The following is a 21,971-nucleotide window of genomic DNA, read 5'->3' as shown; positions in this document are numbered from 1 at the left end:
TCGGGAGCTTCGCCGAGCGGCATCCTGCGAGTACTCAAGGTCCCCTTTCCCTCTATCAGAATGGAGCTACCGAGCTGATGCTTCTCGCCGCTTCGGCACTAAAAACAAGTCATTAATGTGCTCTGGCTGGTTATTGGGTGTTGCTCGCTCTCATCTTAGTGGCCGAATCTTTATAAACCACTCTATACGACATGGATTAGATACAAAGCTAGACCCAGACGAGAAGGAAAATAATTGCAAATGCAAGAAAGGCTAAACAGAGATGACCAACAAACACACAGACCTCGTGTTCCAGCGAGTGGAGAATGTCTTTTGGAAGGCCTGGCGGGTTTGATTTCCATGCTGTCGTCCAGAAGCGAAGACAAGCTGCAAGAAGACGGCCGTTCGCTTTCTGACGGCTGATGGGTATCACATTCGTAGGTCAGAAGCCTCTTCAGCAGCTCTCCTGCCTGTGTGACACAGAGATGATCCGACTTCATTCAGACTCACAGTGATGTGTTTACCAAACCCAAAGTCAACATGACCCGATTCAAAGTGTAGGGAGAGAAACCAAAGAAAAAAAATCTGTTGAGATATTGGGAAACCAATAAAAACACATTGAACCAACATGTTTGCCTGTGTGGTAGTCAACCATTATAAAATGCTAGCATAGATGTCTTAAACTTCAGATATGTTACTGTTATTTGCAGCTTTTTTATTTATTTTTTATTTCTCTACAATACTCTGTTTTGAAATTATAGTTTTTTTATGTATTTTTATTTATTGACTTCCAGCTATTTCCAGCATTACATTTTGGTGTGTTTGAGATATCTTAATATAAACATTTTGTGTAAAATAATAATATCATTTAGTCATGATATTTAGTCAAGAAAGAGTCATACGCAGGTTTTCAACCACAGGGCGATCAATAATAAAAAAATTAATATTCTTGTTGAACTTTAACCATGAAAATGTTATTAAACTAAATAAATATCAGACAAAATAAAATACAACAAAAACAAAAGTAATATAACAGTATTATTTAAAATACGGTCTTCTGCCAATGATATTCACAAAAGTAAAAGTGCTCTTCTTCAGATTCTTCAAATCTTTAGCTTATGCAAAGTTTGTCTATAAAATGGTGTTGCTTGTTAGAACATTACATTAGCAGTGCAAAGGTTATGGGTTTGATAACCAGGGAACACATATACTGATAAGTACACTCATAAAAAATGGTGCTTGAAAGCACTAAAATTGGTTCTTGGCTCGTAATCATAGGGGAACCACATTAAGTGCTATACAGAACCATATCTTGGTTTCTCAGTGGTTCCTCTATGAACACGAGTCAAGAACCACTTTTAGTGCTAAATAGCATCCTTTTTCATACAGTATATGATTTTTTGATGTATATATGAGTATACTCTCAGCAGCCATGTTTGTTTCAAAACATTTGAAAGATCTGAAATGCACACACGGTTAACACACATAACAGACACAAGCCTGACACTGACAGATGTCAGAAACACCGTTAAATGAACATATCTATATCAATTCATAGTATATTCATACACTTCAAATAGTTCATAAGATTCAACAATCAGATCTGCAGGTCAGATCAGAATTCAGTTCAGGCACAATATGAAGTGGACAGAAACCATGAAAATTAAACACAACCATAAAGCTAGTTACTGTACTAGCTATTGCACGTTCTAACACTGCATTACAATTTTTAAGGAATCTGAAGAAACTGTAATGACAAGAACACCCTACATTGACAACGTAAAAAGTTTAAAAAGATGGACACACCACAATAAACAGCTTCTCCAAAACCTTTACGAGCTCATTAAAACAGAGTAGTGAGCATTATACGGCTGGAATATATGGCACGGCTGCTATGTGGAAAAAGTTTCTTTTCACGGACCATGTACATTTACAAGACGATGTCATTTTACTGCACCAGGTGCTTCATACAGTGCAAACATTCTTTCATCATAATTATTCCATATTCCAGTATAATAATGCCCTAATATACACTGTGTCATGCATAAAAGAGTGCTTTCATGAACACTAGCATGAATCATTGCACTTTTAAAGGCAGTTTTCAGGATCTGTGATGTAAATTTCAGGTTCATACCCTTACGGAACTTGGAACCATTACAGAAAAATCATGTAATATGCCACATAAACAGTTTAGGACTGGAATAAAGTAATGTAAGTTTTCTCACAAGGGCAAAGTTTACAAGCAAAGTTTAACACGCTCGGGAGATTTGTCGTGCAAAGTTTTACCAAAGAGTATGAATACCAAGAGGCGAAACTCAATAGAAAGTTCCATTGCAACACTTGCAGCCCTGCGCTTCCGTCTTTTTGGCCTCAAAGTGACTCAACAGTGCAAAAGGTTTTGCTGTCGCTATGGCAATATCAGCTGCTTTGTTAAAAATCCGACCTGAATAATGACAGCACATAATAAAGCACTAGACTAGTAATCATCAAATCCTTTTAACAGTTATTTTACAGAGTTTGTGTACTTTCTATTTTACACAAAACCTTTGCTAGCCAGAAACCATGTCAGTTTTCGGTGGAAAATCTATTAAGTTTATGTATTAGCATTATAAACCCTGAATTAATACCAACAGATGAAATTAAATTGCATTGACATATGCATCAGAAAAATTGGGAATGTTGGACAATGAATAATTATATAACAGGGACACAAAAGCTTGACAGTAAACTGTTTTTGCAGTATTATATTAATTTCCCTTAAAGCAACTGTTAATAAAACAACTTTTTTAATGTAGAAAAACTGCCACTGTGGACAAAATTATTTGATTGTTCAATTATAGTAGACAGCAATACCTTGTTCTAAGATCATTATCATCATCATGACCGTTTCTCAATTCCAAGAACACAAAGAACAGACATGTATTCTCACGGAGACTGGTCTTGCGAACGCGCTGCATTGACTTATGGGAGTTCAAGCAGGTTCGGTGTCAGCAGGTGCATAAGATAGCGCTAGCAAAGGTCCTATTTCAAAACGCATTATTTTTACACTTATGTAAATAATTTCGTGCCAGGGTCTTTGGGAAAATGATATGAGGAAAGATTTGTACTGTCACTTTGATAGTTTTTGCTGTGGATTGCCTAAGATTGCTTTCTTTTATTCCACTTTGACATCTCTTTTGTTACCATTCCGTCTCTTTCTTTGTTGTCCAGTTAGCATTTTCACGCCCTAAACGGCAGCCGTGCCACATAGTGGCTGTTACCCAAAAAGCACCAGAGTTTCGCCTCTTGGTATACTATACTCTCTGATTTTTACTACAAAATATAGGTTTTCATTTGATGAATACACAGCTCTGATAGCACAGTTAATGGATTGTTCTGTAGTGTAAGATTTGAAGAATTAATGTCAAATACTCTTTAGCGAGTTGCTGTACAAGAAGGATGTTGCGAGCAGGAAGCAGGTGAGAGTGATACCTTGACTGTGTAGGTGGCATTGTTGAGCACCAGCAATGGAGTGAAGATCTGAACAACGAGGTCTGTGCTCAGAACATTGTGATTCTGCAGATAAAGCATGTGTCTGAAACATTGTTCCCACAGCCAAGCTCCTTCAGCTGACAGACACGATCTACACAAACAAACATCAGTACAAACACACACACAAGTATCTTCAGAAGCCATGATCAGAGAAACAAAAACACTGCAACATGAGCGGATGGATGGTTTGCAAGTTACTGTCAACTGTCAAGATATAAAGAAATCTGCATGCAAATAATCACAACTAAACAAGCAATATTAGTCATTCTTATAGTTTCTTGCGGAGTGTATGCCAAGATATGTGTACTGATGATATTAGCACATCAACACAAAAATTAAAGTAATTTATAAAGCAAATTATAAATTGGTGAACTAATATTTAATTAATAACTGTTTAATATGTAATATGGAGTAAGGTTTATGTACACAAATCCATCATTTAAGTTATTTTAAGTAATTTAGACTCCAGTTGGTTAATAAATTTTTGCCTTCGAATTTTAAGGTTTTATCTGCATTCCGAGCAGTTTTGAGACAAAGAGCTTCACAATTTTCGCATTCCATATGACTTTGTAGATAAAACATTTTTTGTTTTCTAGTCCCAAAATTAACACAATGTAAAAAAACATTACATAATGTAAATAAATTGTCACAAAATAAGATTATGTGAATAACTCAATTTTGAGTAAAATGTCAGATCGAACCGTATAATTCCAATGCAACAAATGTCTTAGAATTAACAATAAAAGTATTTAGAACTTATTTAACATGATTTAAAAGGTATAAAAGCAGACTCAAGCGCTAAATTCACACAATAACTCTCATTGGTTCTTGGTTGCCTCATTAGAAGTTGTGATATACAATTTTCGTCTTAAAAGATCAATGAGATTTGAATGTGTTAACATCTAAATTTCAGTTGTTTATAGATTACTTTCATGATGAATCTACATCCGTGGAAAAGATGAAGAGATCTTTCCAAATTTTAATTTAATCAGCATGTATTGTGGTCATTCCAGTCCAGTGTTTGTTGAATTTTAACAAAATCAAACCTCAGGAGTGACAAAGTCATCCAACAGCAATGTGAAAGACTGAGAACAGGACTAGACAAATGAAAACTGTGAGGAAAAATAGGAAAAAATATTTCCTGTTATTTTCACCTGTTTCTCCAGTAAGGTTTTTTTTTATAAATTTGGTTAAAACCATGATAGCAGTTCTCAGTAGGAAACAAAAATGATCATTCTACCTAATCACATACCTATCAATAGTACATTTAAAAATCAGAAAAACTGATTTTAAAATGATCTCTTAATTTTGTCGGCGGCTATATGTGCTTTTGAGTTCTTTACTAGAAGATAATTAGATTTGATTTGTATATGTCCAACTGAACAAAGGATGGCATGAGGGTGAGTAAATGACAAAATAAATTTGAATTCTGGGTGAACTATTCCTTTAATAAAACAAACGCTGCATTTTCAGCTTTAGAGTATATGACTGCAATATGTTCAGTTTAAAAAGCTCATGGCTATAGGTGTTATACCTGATCTGTTCTTGGTTTGTAGTTGATGACCAGTGAGTGTCGATGAGATCAGCGGGTAACAGACATCTCTGAGGCAGATTACAGCACAGCAGAGGCAACTGATGAACAATCACAGCACCACACATCTGCAGGTCCACATCATCCAGACTGCACCGCTGCCTGCATATACTGCATACAACACAAATATAACAAATATAGTTCAGAAACACACACAAATACTTCAAACCACCTTAACACTACATAAGTACTAGTAAACTGCATTTTTGATTTAAAGGGACACTTAACCCCCAATAAAAAAATATTTGTATCTGTATGAATGAATTTTTTCTGATGAACACAGAGAAATATATTTGGAAGAATGCTTATAACCAGACATATCTTGCCCGCCCCCATTGACTCCCATAGTAGGAACAATGACTTTATAATTTTTTGTTTTGTTGAACACAAAAGAGGACATTATGAAGAATGTAGAACACCACACAGTTCTGGGGCCCTTTGGACTACCATTGTATTTTTTCTTTTATGGTAGTCAATGGGGGCAAAACCTGTCTGGTTATAAGCATTCTTCCAAATATCTTTCTCTGTGTTCACCAGAACAAATAAATGTATACAGATTTGGAACAAATCTAAGTAAAATTGAGAAAGTGATGACAGAATTTTCATATTTGGGTAAATTATCCCTGTAACCAAAATCAACGTTCTAATTCACACTGACTTTAACCATAAAGAACAAAACATTGCATAATCTGTAATAAACCATTTCAACCATCATTCTTACAACGCAACAACAAAAACAAGGTGTTAGTTTAACAATTCCCTGCCATTCAAATCCCCTTCGAAAGCAAGATTTATTGCTAGTGTTGTTGGTGCCAAAGTGATGGCACTTAATTTCTAGTGAGGGCACTTAAAGGCAGGATAATGTAATTTCCTGTGAATCTGTGAACACTACTGCACCATGAGAGCATGCAGAATGAAGCAGGGGAAGAAAACATTGTATCTCTCTGACCTGATGATATCTCTGAGTTTCTGCTCACTGACTGTGCCGCGCTGATATATGTTCACATCTTTAGCACGGAGACCTCGTTCGACGCGGTCTAGAAGATGACAAAATCCTCCCGTGCAGATCCTGGAGAAATTAACAAAACAAATATATACATCATATATATAGGGTAAGCTATGTTTATACAGAACAATGTGCTGATTCTTTACCTAACACATTTTTAAGTACAAAAACCTCACCAGAAAACTATTTATAAAAGACCTCACTAATCATTTGTGACCCGGCTGTCATTCTTAAAGGGGTGCTGCAACGATGTGTCATGCATTCTGAATTCTTTACGATGTTTGGGTGATGCTATATAATGTTATATAAACTGTGGATATAACGCTTGATTTGGAGATCGTTTGAAACTGATATATGGAGCCGTACCAGCTCTAAAAGATACCGGACATGAACCGCATGCGGTGAGTGAAATTGATGTCTGTGTTTTGTTGGCAATGTGCATTAGTTCAGCCTACCCCTCCCCCCCCCTGTTTGATTTCGGATATAATCGTACAGCTGTATCTATCTTTTATAAATGTGATGAAACTAAATTCTTCAAAGATACAAAGTTTGCAATACTACTCCATAGGTCCTCAAGATTAATATGAGATTGGCAGAAACTGCATGTGTTGGGGCCACTTTAAATGTAAAATGAATATTTTTTTTATTGGACAGCTGGAGAATGTGAAATATTGTTTGCGTCTCATTTTGTTCTAGTGAATTTATATGTTTCCTCACTCTGACATATTGAGCACTGGGTGGCCCTTATAGAAAAGCAGACCCAAGCCCCCACCACATAAAAGGGGCGAAAAGAATTTATGACAATCTATAATGGGCCCCGGGGTCAGAGGCCAGCAAACATTCGCTGGCTCCCTTTGGCAGGTTGTTTCCTGGAAACACCCTGATTAAGCTGCCTGTGTGAATTATATCCGTGACATTCTGTCGAGCACAATCCATCTGGGCAAAGTCCTCTTTACAGCGGCTGAAACATCCCCCCCTGCACTGTTCCGTCATCATCATCCCCTCCAGTTTATTCGCCAGGGCTCTTCCGAACACCAAATGCCCCTGAACAGCAGCTGATTATGGAGTATTTTTGGCAACATCTACAGGTGTTTGCTCTCCACAACATTTATGAGGTGCATCTTCTCCATATTTCACCCATTTGTTGTCTCCACATCAGTTCCTGGCTCTAGCGTATTCTGGTCTGCCACAGAAATAAACGCATCACTTTCCATTTTAAATGATCTCTCTAAAAACAGCAACATGGCACACTCTGAGGCACAAATATGTTATAGAAGGAATAAATAGGTGATGACACAGACTCGTTACAAATTCGGCGTCATACTTCAAAGGGCTTCACACTGGATCCATTACAGGCTCTTTAAGTGCTGGTCTCCTCTTTTACAAAAGACGCAACCACAATGGGTTAGATGAGAGATCAACTACGGCGCATCAAGATCTTTGAAAGAACAACCTCGTGACATCAGGCAAGAGCCTGAGAGGACGGCTTCTCAGGAATCCGCTCAAAAGAATACAATGACACGCTCTCCTCTACAGACCCGCGCACATGATAGCCTTGACTCCGCATTCGTATCACAACATGCACATCACATGTATTTACTAACTGCTAGGATTGACACTAAAAGATTCTTCTTCCCTCGCCTCCACACACAATAAAGGTGTGAAAGCTTTGTTCTTGCACTTGCATCCTCACAAGGCCACAAAGTCAGGTACACATCTATAAAGAAGAATACCATCACAGAGGGATCACTACAAACCCATTTATTTATCATTCAATATGAACACAGGTCCTACGTTACAAGAAAATGATAAGTGGTTGGTCAGCCTAAAATATATTGGATCATCCAATGTATGCATTGACCACTTTGCAAGATGTAAACTCTGGTCTTAACTGTGTTATGATGTTTTGCTCAAGCACACATCATCGGGGAAACCGTCACTGGACATGTGCACACTCTGAAAGCAGCCGTTAGTATGACGGGGTGGTAGGGTTGATGCTACAGGACTCTTAGCATCCATGTGCCCTCAGACCTGGTATTGCCCCCGTTCATTCTTCGGAGCACTCTATGGAGTCAAGAAACTGTCGAGTCCACTGGGATTGGTCAAATCTCCTGAGGAGAAAATTGCTCTGTTACAGCATTATCTGAGATTAGGCCAATAATGTTGGATTCGGGGTCTGAGCCTTCAGTACAAGACGTCCTAAAGCCACATCTGAGCCCCACTGAGTAAGCAGGACGCTAGTTCATTAAATACATACACCCCCTCCCAACAGAACCATACACAGAAATGACCTCCCAGTCATTGTGGGTCTCAGTCAAAACCTGGCTACTTACAGTAACTAAAAACAGTACAGAACTGAGTGTAAAATATATGATGTGTTCAAATATTCATTCATTTTATTTATTGATAAATAATAAATGAGAGTGTAATTTATATAATTATTTGTTAGGAATAAAAGTCATATCGATCTGGGATGGCAATAGGGTGAGTAAATTATGAGAGAATTAAAAAAAAATACAAATTCTGTCATTTACTCACCCTTCGGCTATTTTAAACCTTAATGACTTTCTTTCTTCTGACGAAAACAAAAGAGGATATTTTTGTAAAATGTTCTTAACTGGCCCCCATTCATTTGCATTGGTTTTGTGTCCATATAATAGTAGAGAATGGGACCCAGTGCTATTTGGTCACCAACATTCTTCAAAATATCTTCTTTTAAGAAGTGGGAATCATCGGTTCCCTCAAGATTAGATTCTTGATTAAATAATTAGCATATTTCAGATCTAAGATGTCATCGCGTCTCGTTGCGCTCAGCGTCAGACTAGTGTTGGTACTTTGGCTTCTACTCTTAGAACTGTCTCATATTGTGTTTTAATACAATTAACGTATTCTGCTGTACATAATAGTAATTAAACGCAACTCATTAGTTAAACTACCATTGACCATAAGTCCACGCATTGCCACATCGTATGACAAAATCATCATATACATTAAAGGTGCGGTTATTTTACCAATATTAGTCCCGTATAGAACACTCAGCGCGTCCATCTGGCTATCTGCATATTTACAGAAGTATGTTCATGTTCTTTAGTCGAAACAGTGACAGGTTTTGGGAAATGGTATTTTGCACTTACTGAAAAGTCAGCTGCAGTATAGTAGATTAAATGGGCTGTTTCTACATGCCGCTCACTCACTACACAGAGCAGATGCAGAGAAAGACCATCCTAAAAATGTATTTCGTTCATCTTGCAGTTTAGTCCTACAGGGCTGAATGTATTGGTTTTCCCTCTTTCTCTACTCCTCCTGTAAGCTCTCGTGTGTTTGCGCATGAAGTGTGCACACTGTAAAAGGTCCGTGTGCTGCACAGCTCTTGCACCTGACTTCCGCTTTATTTGTTCCAAAGACATCACGTTTTTATATTTAGTAACGCTTAAAAAAATCTATTTTTGAAATTTGTGAATCGATTTAAATCGCTATTAGATTATCATATGTGATTTGATTGTTTTCTCCCACCCCTACTTCTTTCGTGCTCTGGAAAAGACAGAAAGTCATACAGGTTTGAAATGACAAGAGGGTGAGTAAATGATGACAGAATTTTCATTTTGGGGAGAACTTTCACTTTAAGTTCAAGTAAAAAAATGAATTTTGTACCTGTTTGGGGGTTCAAGAGCATCAGGGCGTCCAGACTGATGTGTGACAGGCTCCTCCTGAATGTGTTTTCTGCTTTTATCATCTCTTCTTGGGGTGTGATTTGTTAAAACTAAAATGTCACTGTGTTTATGTGCTGATGGTTCTGTTCTACTTTCAACAGCTGGACTGGGAATGCTGGGACGTCTGCTTTGAGAGTGATCTAAAATGTGTAGACGACTGTATAAGTAAACTGTAAGTAAATACAATTCCTAAAGTAGGTTGAATTTTTCTAAAAAAGAAAATTAAAAAAGGAATTAACAGGAAATTCAAACCTGGAAGATCTTGATTTCCTAGCATTGATCCACTATGCTCCTCTGCAGACAGTGCCTCATCTTCACCTCTAGAACTTCTATATTGAGGGGAATCTCTTGGATCAGTAGTATCCGGTGAAGGACTGTGGGTCGGACATCGCTCTAATGACACAACGGCTGCAGGCCTCTTCAAGGTCACAGATCGAGAGGACACTTCAGCTTCTTTCCAGGCCGAGTCGAGATCCTCCTGTCTCCGCGGCTCGCCCTTCCTCTGAGAGAAGTCAGAATCAGACTCCATCTGCTGATCGTGCACGTCGCTGACACGTGCACCCTCAAGGCAAACACCTGATTTTAGAATGTCATCGGATAAGACGGCAGGGAGTCTGGCGTTTGAAACATGCCCGTACATCGAAAGGGCACTTTGGTGAGGAGAGAGTGTAGGGTGATTAGGTACGAGCTCTGTCCGAGCTAGTAAGTGTGTGGTGATGATGCCTTCTTTTCCAGATGAGCCACTGTGACCCGTAAAGATGACAGCACTCTGTGAGGATGCACATGTGCCGGGAAGAAGAAATCGGTTTGGTTGCTATGCAGGTGAAACATAGTAGATGTTGATGGTGAAAAAAAGCATTTGATGGTAACTTCATCACAGGCCTTAAATAAACTGTTATTCTGTGACTTTACTCAAGGACATATTGTTCCAAACCAATAATAGATAACTCTCTCACTATATTATTTTATAAATAGAAACATTTATAATATATAATTAACTAGTTTTAGGTGATATGAGGGAATATGCTGTTACTGCGGAATAAAATGTCAACCTTAAGAGATTTTTCTATAGAGACAGAGCGCATATAGGACACGCCCACACCGGGGAAAAACAATCCAACCCTCTCTTTTGATTTCTATTGTGGGAAGCTGCCTCCTTGAAAATGAAAAGGAGGCAGCTTCGCACAATAGAAAGTCAATGGAGAGGGTAGGATTGTTCCTGGGCATGGTGGGCATGGTTTTCAGATTATTATGCGTTGGGCTCCGTCTCTATTCAGCGTAAGTAAATAAGTAGGCGTGGTTGACTTTGCGCAATGCAATTTGGGCATTATGATGAAAAACATGTTAATTAATCCACCAATAACAAATTAACAAACTTTTGACCTTCTTTCAGTCTGTTGTTTGCGATTTGCTCCAATGCGGCGCTTTCTCTCTCAAAGCTTGTTCAGGGGTGCAGGGATCTGCGCCTGCATTTCAAAAAGCTAATTCTTAAGTATTTTAGAAGTCAGATCACTTTTTAAAGCTGTTAGTAGTAGTTTTAAAGTTGATCTTTAGGTGAGCCGAGCCGAGACGAAACGCGTGATGATGCTCGCCACCTAAGTGCTTTATCATTAGCATGACGTGCCCTACTGTATTCATGTGATATAGACAGAAGATAAATATAAATAAATATTATTATAGATTATCAGAACTTAATCTAATATCTTTAGTGGATTTTTATAATTTGCCTACATTTAAACTTTGGGGAGCATTTAAATGAATTGTAATAAACTAATGAGAAATTAGGTATAAAATATCTCATTATAATGGAAGATTGTTAACATAAAATTACTTGTTAAATGAAATAGATTTTTGATCATCCCACCCACCCCTATAATTCCTAATTTGTTTTCAAACTTTTTGCTGTCACATCATACTATAGGACACATGTTTGGGTTATTTGTCAACTTTGTGATAAAAAAAAGAAATTAAAATTCATTCACTTATTTTAATCTGATAAAAACTGGTTTGTAGAGTTTGGACATTTAAAGCAACCAATTAACCAATCAAACCTGGGGCCACCATATTTACCTGCCATGTGTAAATACACAAAATGCAAATGAGATTGTCAGCAAATAACGACTTAAAGGTGCTCTGTGTGATTATTTTGGAGGATCTATTTACAGAAATGCAATATAATACATAACTTTGCTTTCAGAGGTGTATAAAGATCTTAAATAATGAAGAATTGTTTTATTATCTTAGAATGAGCTATTTCTATCTACACACAAGCGAAGCGAAAACGTGACGACATCTAAGTCCTCTCTCGTCCACCGTAGTGCTTGGAAAAGAAGGGGTTGAGTAAGCCTTTGGTTGCAATTCGCTAAATTTCATAAACTGGACCTTTAAACGCACTTGGAGAAAGGCACAGTTTTTAATTGCAAAGTGCGGATATTTTCGATGGATGAGGCTTTCCCTTGAATACCCACGAGAGTTTGGAAATTTTTTAATAAACGGCAAAAATTGGAAGATTTTTTTTCTAAATGCCGAAAAGTGATACACTAGTTTTCTGTAATCATTAGAAATGAAAGAAAGAGTACCGAAAACAAAAAAGCATGTCAAGTACGCTGACTCAAGAGGATTAATAAGTGTGAAAATTAATTGGCTGGTCAAGGATGCCTCATTGCCAGTAAGTGGGAGCTAAATTCTGCTACATTATTCTCTCATTGCTTTACTTCCGCTAGTCCCTGGCCTCAAAACTCAACCCCGACAATTCAGGTTGTAGAGGCTCCTTTCCAACTAAACTTTAATCTGAAATATTTTAAGGAATCACTTTATGTGGCTTCATACAAACTGACTAGGATTTTTATGTCAAGGTTAGATGTTTCCCCCACTGTCTGTTTTGCTAAGTGCACCGAGATCCGTGTCTTAACTTTCAATCTTATTAACAATTCTTTGCTCCAAAACTCATGACAGAAATAATGCATTATAGGAGAAGAGTGGCGTATGGCTACAGAAAAAAAATCCAGCACACATAACAGAAAAAAACCCAAGACTTCTGTTTCTTTTCTGATAAGGGTCTTAAATACCAACCCGTTAGCTGCTTAATAACACCCACTGCAAACCACGCGCTCAGTCTGGCAGATCCAGCGTAGAAGTAAAAAAAAGAAAGGAAGGAAAAAAAAAAAGAAATGGAGTGAGAGGAAAAGTTAATTTCTTGGCTGAGTGATTCCATCGCTTGCCGCAGGGCAAAGTAGAAAGTGTTTCGCTAAAGTAGCAATTGATTCTTCTATCAATCTGCGGCACGCGCCTGCTCTTCCAAGGAATATATTAAATATGAAAATCATATCCCGTTATCATGGCTTCCCAGCTTTCAGGCTGGTAAGCTCCCCTTAATGAATGCTGCAGCCTCGGGGACATGCACGCAGCCAGTGGTGGCGCGTATGCATAATGGAGCGATTCCTCCCATCCCCGCTCATTACAATATCGGCAGGCTGGATGGGGGGGAGCGGCAGAGTCACAAGTGACTGCTCTAGACAGCGTGCTCTAAGTCATTATGAGCTGTCTTCGGCATTTCATCCGAGAGAACTCGAGCCGCTTGAAGAGAGGGAAAGCTGCAGCCACGGGCTTGAACTACATCGGCGACGCGGGCGTAGCGGCTAGGATTAGACACCTGCGGGAGCACAGATACCACGAGCCAAACGAACGGCCTCGTGGCCAACGCAGAGTAATCTGCATAACGGCGACTGGAAGAGAGTTTTGACGCATAATTCTAAGCCGTACGCCGGGTTAGTTGGTATGGACCACCGCAATACTTTTTCCCTATTCCTATTATTATTTTTAATAGCTTTCTGTGCGATATCGTTTGTTTTGCGACTGCGATACTCCTTTGTTAAACCAAAGCAGTCATTTGAGCAAAACAGTAATTACTTCAAGCACTTTTCAATTCGCTTTTGATTAGAAATTAATTGTGGCCTTTGAACACTGATACCCCATATACGCCGTCAAAAGTGTCTCCTGAAGAGGGAGGCTAAGCTGAATAATGGCTGTGCTATTTCTCTCCACAACTCTTAACTCTCTTTTGAAAACACGACACACTTCCGTCGGATCCCATCGCAGCTCTGCCGTTTTATCAAAGCCACACAGATAGCTTTGTAAATTCACCACTGAAGCATAATTTCCATAGATGACACGATAATTTTCTCCTACCTCATACGCCTCGGATTCTCCCCTGCTCTCCATTTTCTTCCCGTCTTTCTTCAGTTTGGTAATATGATTCTTGTACTCCAGCTGAAAGAAATTCAGTCAAATGATTACAATTGAAAAAGATTTCCAAGCAAAATTATAATAATTTACCTATCACACCTTTCTGGTAAACCTCTGCTTACAAAAAACGGCTTTCAATCCCTCACGAGACATTTAAATAACATTGAGCAGTAACGTTGGCAAAGAAATCAGATTCACTAAAATGTATAACCTCCAACATTGCAAATGGTGCAATGGGAAAAAGAGTAATGTTTATACGCAAAAATTGAAGTGGTCATCAGCGTGTGTATTCCCTTGTGAGTGCCCTTAACGGTGCCTGCCAAGACTCTTCATCAGTTTGGTGAGTTAACCAGTAGACTGGCAGAGAAGAGGGTGCTGGGATTAACTCCAACCTCCCACTTCATTCTCCTAAAACAATATCAATAGCACCCAAAGTGGACCATACATTTACAAGTAGACAAACATAAGCATTATTAGAGAGTGAGGAACATGAAAAGGAAGTCTGATGATATGCGGTGATGTGCAAATATGAGTAATTAAGCAATTCAATTCAACTGAATCCAATAGTCACATTTTTAACTGGCGGGGAGATAAGCGTGTATCCCTGACAACTGCAATTTAAAGCAACTACGTCGCAGAAAACAAATAAATACGATGAACACACACATGAACGGGGAAGAAAACGCATCCTTGCACAAAAAGAGAAATTCTGAGGCACTTCAGTATCTGAACATACAGCGATTAATTTGTGGTGGTGTAATTAAACAATTTGTCTAATTTGATATTAAGCTACGGAGCACTGTTCAGTTTTAAGTGACTATCTGACGGAGCTGTTGTTGTCTTTTTTTCTCATTTGCACGCGTTGATAAATGAGTGTTGGAGTGCTCGTGATTGTCGGCAAACAACAATAAGTGTGAATGCTTAAACACTGGAAGACAATTAGACAGACAATTAAAGGATTATGTCAATGGTCTAATATGAAACGACAACAAAAAAATCTTTGCCTCAAAGGAATTTCCTACATTTGGGAAATGCAAATGAAACACTGAGCTATACTAATATTTTATCGCTGCGCAGCTTACATTTGGGTAATTGCATCCTATGGGAGGTTTAACCTGCCAGACTTCGGAAAAAGAGTTGCTGGGGATTTACATTTTAGGACTTCAGGGAAAATAACCTGTGCAACCTCATTATCTAAAAAAAACAGTCTGAAAACAAAAGTCCTTATCTTAAGTAAGCCTTCATTATTATTCATATGTTTAGCATGCTGTAAAAAGAAGATGTATAAAAACACTTTCTATATTCAATGATTATTATTGGCATTATTGTTATAAGTCGTCTGGGCATTTCACCTCAAACACGATCAAAAATGCACTTCAGGCTTAAAATCGAACTATATTAACAGCACGATTAAGGTACAAAATGTTTTATATATGACAAAGTGATCACTTGATCCAAGTTATACAAGGAGGTTCCAGAATATAAAAAAGATTTATAGAGACAAACTAAAAGACAGCAGGCACAGTCAATACCATTTTGGGGAGCACATACAATGAATATCGGGACAGATACCACCGCCCAAGGTTGTTACCCTCTTTTGAAGCAGCCGGCTACAATCAATGGAAAATTCTTTCAATTTTCCTGCCAAGCTCTCAACATTCCCGAGAAGCTCAAGGTTGCGCATCTTTGCTTGCCGCTCTCTCTCGTGCAGCTCCTTGTAATAGCAGAGCATCTTGGCACACTTCATCTTAGTTCTATGAGCAGGAAACACAGTAAAACGTACAGCTTTAGAAAAGGTTGCACTGAAAATAAAAATAGAAACTTGTTACAAATGGGTCAAACATTACTATAAATGTTAGCTGATTAGTATTAGTAATCGCTCCTCGCTATGCATATTAGAGGACAAAACTAAAAACATTCCATATCTGTCAAGAGCCTCTTTACAGTAGTACTAATGGATTCTCCCCAGTTAAGATGGCGCTGTGCCACTAGCTAAGGGCCAAAATGGATAATGATGGCTGAAATTTCAAAATGAATGATAAATGCTGATCTACTAACCTCTCACACACTCTTGACCACCATGACCTCATCTCACAGTTTTTTATTTTTCATAAATGCATTTAATAGAGCCGTCATGAAAACAAACCGGTCTCAAGCACTCAAACAGAAACAGATGACACAGTAAGTATCATAAAATCATCAATGATTCAATGCATTGGTCTACCTATTCATCCTTAGAATTTTATTATTAGAGATATAACCATGTAACCAACATATGGGAGCTTTAATAAAAGAGAGCAAAGTCTGAAAATGAATGTGAGTGTGACTGCATGTTTTAATTTCAAAACGATACAGCATGAAAACAAAAACAAAAAAAAGAGTATAAATATAATAATAAATACAACTTCTAAATTCAAGCACGCAACATTTTTTCAGGTTATAGTTTCGGGTAGCTCTAAAAAGCTTAGAGATAGTACAAAGGAACAGTCTTGTATTTGATGAATAATTAGTTAATGAATAAAAAAAAATATATATAGCATATGATATTTTGTCAATTACATATACTATGGCATATAATATATGGGACTTAATGTTCCAAAAACAAACAATAAAATTATCATAGTTTGTATTATTATTACATTATGGATGCTACATGTTGACATACAGCTTATGATGATAGACATATATAAAAGCATATGGTCCGATTTCAGAGAAACAGCTTAGTTTAGGCCATGACTATGCCTTAGTTGAATTAAGATATTTATGTTGCTTTACAAAAAAATGCCTTAGAAGAAGGTTTGCATCGTGATACAAAACAAAAGTGCTGAAATATTTTAAGATATTTCTGGGCAAGTTATATTCACTTGAGACAGGTCACACATTCATTTAGTCTGTGAAACCGGGCCTGTATGTTTCTTTGATATGATACTTACTGCCTTTCCTCTGATCTTAAGTAAGCAAACAGTTGTTCTTCCAGCTCATGTCTCCTCCTTTCCCTAAACACAGAAATACCGTTTTTTCCAGAATTATTTCCAGATATTATTGTTCAACCGACATAAATGAAATTGATGCACAAAGATATTTAATCTCATATAGTATATTGCGTTTTTAAAATGGTTAATTTACCAAAATACTACATGGAATTCCAGTGCGATATTAACCTTCAAGTGTACCTTTACATCTCTCACAAACACTAAGTCAGAACAGATAGTGGGCTATAATGCAATAAATCGTAAAGCACAAGAATCTGATAAACTAATGTTTTCACGCAAAAAGCATTTTGATAGCAGTCTGCCATGTAAAATGTAGTCAATGTCCACTCCGACACACTGCCATAACCCACGAGTTATTATTAAATGATTTACTATTGTATATGAAAGACATACTATTGGCGTTCTTACCCCAAATCGGTCTCTGTCCTCACCGAATTGGAGAGCTTTGGCCGGCGACATATCAACTCTACACCGCTGCCTCGCTCGAGGCCTGCATGCGTTCCCGTTCTACGGTAAATCGAAACTATTCCCCGTTTATTGTGACTTACGTAAAAATACAAAACATAAAAGTCTGTTATTACCTTTCGTGTATTTGCGTCTGCATATTCCCAATCTGCTCGAAATGGTCAGCGTTGCAGTAAGCCATCACTGTTAGCTTTCTCTTTACCTCAGGGCGCGTTGTTTACACGGGTTTCCATGTGCACCGTTACCCAGGAGACCGCGAGCCGTAAACGGCGCCAATTTTACTCCAATCGACAAGAAGAAGCCGGAGAGATGGACCACATTGGCCACAGAATAAAGTTGGGTTTTGGTAACAGTTTATCTTGCGATACTCGAAGGACATACAATTATAAATTGTTGTATGTTGAATTTATGTAAGAACGACATTTGTACAGAATAATTCATCAGTTAAGTGAAGATTTTGCTGTTATCTCAAACTGGAAGTATGCATTAAACTGCTTTAAAGGTAAAAAGATACAAAATGAAAGTAAAATTGACAAATTTACAATTTATCGAAGATAATGACTAAATAATTTATTTTAATGTATGATAGAATTTAACCCCATAGATTCGTGCTGAACCACATTTTAACACAACACTTTATCAATATAATCTGAAAATATCCCAAAATCTTTGTAGTACATTTTCTCGAAACTGCATTAATTTAAATAATCAATTATATTAATTATTCAGATGAAATTTTACTAAATTTGATTTCCTGGGGTGTGTTGGCATTTTGAGTGTTTCAGCATGTTTCCGTTTTGTAATCAGGTTTGTTACGTCGCCTTCGTACATTTGTGTTGATTATTATTGCGTGTTCTGCATTTTGATTGTTAATTGGGAATTGTTTTTAAAGACAGCCCGACTACAGACTCTCAACGCGCAGAAAGGTATAGGCCTACAGACATTGTTAAAGGTGTCATGAATTAGGACATCAATTTTAACGCGAGCTTTTGTAATATTAGATTTAGTCGTATTCCAGCGAACATCCTGTAAGTGTCAGAACTGAAAACGGCTTTGTTTCGAAATTACGACTTTGATTGGCAGGTCCTGGAATGCACCTATCTTTAGGTTGAACTTCGCCTCCACGACTACTTCTCTAGCCCCGCCCACAGGTTCGCGCATGACAGTACTGAAGTAACACAACTTGCGCGGAATCAGATTGAGCGAGCAAGCAATAAACATCCCGTTAAAGAACGCCAAAATATTGTACAGTGCCTGGTAGTGGAAGAACACAGTTTCTGCATAACATTCCTTCAGCTTCCGATATTAGTAATGCTGGTTGAAGTTTATTTTTAAAGATGTTCCTGCTCTAAAGCATTGAGCGTTTGTTTGCTTCATTTAACCGCAACCTTTGTGATTGTGAACAAGGCCTAGGTCGACGCTCAATCTGTGGAGAGAGAAAAATTAAAAAGCAATACATTTTGTAAAAACAATCATTCCGACATATCTTGAATTTACCTTTGTGAGTTCTACTCTATAAGGATGTGAATTCTTTCTAGGAGTCAGAATCCTATAAATACCGTAATTCCGATATGACCTGAATCAGTGTTGCCATCTATTTTCAAAGGAAAGTAGCCTGAAAAATAGCTAGATGATGCCACAAGCTAATTAGCATACTAGTTATGGCTTCACATTGTATATGACAAGCATAATGCCCCGTTCACACTATAAATTTCAAAGTGACATGATCCCATTCATTTCAGTGGAGAGCTGGCAACTTCCTCAGACCAGAGCAGGACCTCGCTCTCAGGGGGCAGTAGAAAAGATGCCAAATGCACACAGTTGTGAATCTACGGTTTATTTAAAAACTTGCTAGATTTGTAGCTTGGCGCCTTTTGGAAAATAAGTCGGTAAAGGGGTCTAAAAACTCATTAAATCTAGCGACAAAGTTACTAAGTTTGCTACACTGTGAATGCACCTATAGACCATAAACCTCCATCTTAATATACATGCCAGTTACAGCAGTTTTTAAATCTAAGGGTTTAATTGTTTGTTTGTTTTTTGTCTAACTGTTACATGGGAAATATTGTTCACACGTATCCTGTTATACAGTAGTTAGCTATGCTAACAAATTACAGTTTAAAGCTTTGTCTGCATGTGTGTCATTACAGCATAATAAAGTGTCTGAGCATTCACAGAATCTGAACAATCACTTTGAAAATGCAAAGCCTAGCCGATTTATTTCAGTTTTAAATTCATGTTTATAATTTAATTCAAATTTCAAGATTTAACCAGATTAATTATGAGAAACATATGAAATGTTGTTGCCAAACACATACAGCACTTTATTGGTTTGAGGTGAAGTGAAGTGTTATAAAAATAGAACGCAACAAAATGAACACTTTTACTGAACTTAAAATCACTGACAGAGTCCTGGGTTGGTTTTTAAAAGTTACCATAGTGAACTCTTAAGCGGTAAAAAACATGGTGATAAACAACATATTAAATTCAGTTGAACACAGCTGTTATTAAGATCAATTTTGTCTTTTTACTTTAAATATTCAAGGGGCAAAATGGGATGTTTATGTTTATTATATTTCAGTGATAATGTGAGTATCGGTCATATCGTCTAGCTCAAGACTGCCTGTATTCAGCCATTCTGCCTGAGTTCAGTTTCGTAATACTGTCATTTCAACACTAACGTTGGGTTTTTCTCTTTGAACCTCTCCACCTTTTCTCCAGCAGGTAAACCCAAAGGTGTCACAGCTTTCAGAAATAACAGTTCATTGACCCTCATAAAAGTGGTCCACTAAATTTAGTTTTCTGTCTTTATAGCGGGTTGACATCCACATTGAAAAGGAAGCAGTTGAATTTAAGTTGTGTGTGTCTATCGGGGGTTTTCAGCAGCACATCAGTTAGATAGACGCTCAGAACATGAAGGTAAGTGTCTCTCAAGTTGATAGAGGTGAGTAATGAAGCATTGTCAGGGATACACCGCTGCCTGTCAGTCGTGATTCGTTTAGGTGGCAATCTTACGGATTCTTACCATTTCTCAAAGATAAAACTGAAAGAAGTTAAACCCACTTACTTTAAATTGCTCTCTTTTCCGACATCTATTACACATGTTGGCAGTTTTCTCTTTTTCCTTTACTGCCAGAGAAGAAAACTCCCCTCAGAAACTACTGGCTTGCAGTTGCCATTTATTGGCGTTATGCTGACAAAAAGGTAAAACCAAGTTATATTTAAGTAATCCCTGTACGGCTATACACTACAGTCACTACATAAGATTCTGATATGATGTAGATAATGTCCATCCTGTGCCCTTAACATACTGTAATATAACACAATTGAAAATCCACAGTTTTAATATCAAGTTTTATGTTTTTTTGTTTTCCATTCACACGTTGTATTCTGTCAGCACTGATAGACTGTATTTTATTTTCGACGGCTGGGGCTCAAGGTCTAAACTGAGGTGTGCTGTTCGCGGTCCCTTCAAATTGTGCCTCTAATCAAGCAATTTCACCAATTCTAGTCCAATTAAATTGTTCTTTAGCAGTGGAACGAGGGAGTTTTGCTCTGCTTTTCACATGCTAATCTCCTCCATTCACGGTCACTCTGTGAGGTTATTTGTTGCCTAATAAATCCCCTTGTTTGCCTGCTGCATGTATAATTGATATTGTCACGGGCTCTTTGAGCCGGCAAGAGCAAAAAAAATAGTGTTTCGGAAGAGATGATAATGAAATTTTCAATGCCCATCTTCCGCTAAGATCCAACAAAGCTCAATGGAAGCAATCAATCCTTGACAAATGTGTCATTCAGCGAGCACTCATAATGTAGTGGTTTTTGATATTGTACTAAAGGATGCGCCACTTGAGTTGAATAAGACAGATGCTGTTGTGAAGAGAGAGTCTGTATAGTTGTGAAATGGAGTTTTGACCCATTTAGACATATTGTGACTTATCATTGAAATGATTTCAATAGGTTTTGGAACTAGTTACCGTAAGCTTTGGACTTGGCTACTTTGCTTAAACTCCAAAGCCGGCCTTATCATTTTTACATTTGGTTACGCTTTAAACTGTTTTGGAAATGTAGAAGGAAGGTTGAAGGCTGATTTTCATATTATAGTCAATTATGATCGTCACATCTGCAGAAAGACTTTTTGAAATATTTGCACCATGCAAACCCGGTGTGTAAGGTTACTTTTTAATCGAATCGCTTGCAATTAATGTCTTTCTCACAAATTATAAATGCATTGAATTTTGTATTAGGCATGTATGGAAATACTTTGTTGTATAACAGCTATTCATTTGTGTTGTTCTCGTCTGTTCCTCTGCTTGTTGTCCCTCAGATACAGTATGTAGGGTAATTGATACGCTTTGACGGAGGTCAAAATTTGCATGTGAATTAACAGCAGTAAATTAAATTGATATTCCGGGCACGTCACGAACGATTCCTTCAGACCTTTGTTTCGG

General features: G+C 37.7%; 1 protein-coding gene across 8 annotated transcripts in view; it reads right to left on the bottom strand.

Annotated features, from left to right (window-relative positions):
- kiz (kizuna centrosomal protein) overlaps positions 1-17,783 on the bottom strand; it is a 71,320-nt gene extending 53,537 nt beyond the window's left edge. For 3 of the 8 annotated variants that reach the window (XM_056767409.1, XM_056767407.1, XM_056767410.1), the window contains exons 1-11: positions 17,637-17,765; positions 17,464-17,562; positions 16,996-17,058; positions 15,654-15,816; positions 14,006-14,086; positions 10,070-10,631; positions 9,759-9,957; positions 6,051-6,170; positions 5,045-5,212; positions 3,451-3,601; positions 284-449 (exon numbers count right to left, since the gene is read on the bottom strand). In XM_056767409.1, the coding sequence (XP_056623387.1) occupies positions 284-449; positions 3,451-3,601; positions 5,045-5,212; positions 6,051-6,170; positions 9,759-9,957; positions 10,070-10,631; positions 14,006-14,086; positions 15,654-15,816; positions 16,996-17,058; positions 17,464-17,562; positions 17,637-17,701 (1,837 nt within the window). In that variant the 5' untranslated portion in view covers positions 17,702-17,765. Of the gene's footprint in view, positions 1-283; positions 450-3,450; positions 3,602-5,044; positions 5,213-6,050; positions 6,171-9,758; positions 9,958-10,069; positions 10,632-14,005; positions 14,087-15,653; positions 15,817-16,120; positions 16,221-16,995; positions 17,059-17,463; positions 17,579-17,636 lie in introns of all 8 variants that reach the window. The other 5 variants (XM_056767413.1, XM_056767408.1, XM_056767414.1 and 2 more) reach the window with 5 other exon arrangements.
- Positions 17,784-21,971: the final 4,188 nt, after the last annotated feature.

Source organism: Triplophysa dalaica, chromosome 15, assembly GCF_015846415.1.
Source record: "Triplophysa dalaica isolate WHDGS20190420 chromosome 15, ASM1584641v1, whole genome shotgun sequence".
NCBI classification, from domain to species: Eukaryota; Metazoa; Chordata; class Actinopteri; order Cypriniformes; family Nemacheilidae; genus Triplophysa; species Triplophysa dalaica.
This window is presented reverse-complemented; position numbering and strand designations above follow the sequence as displayed.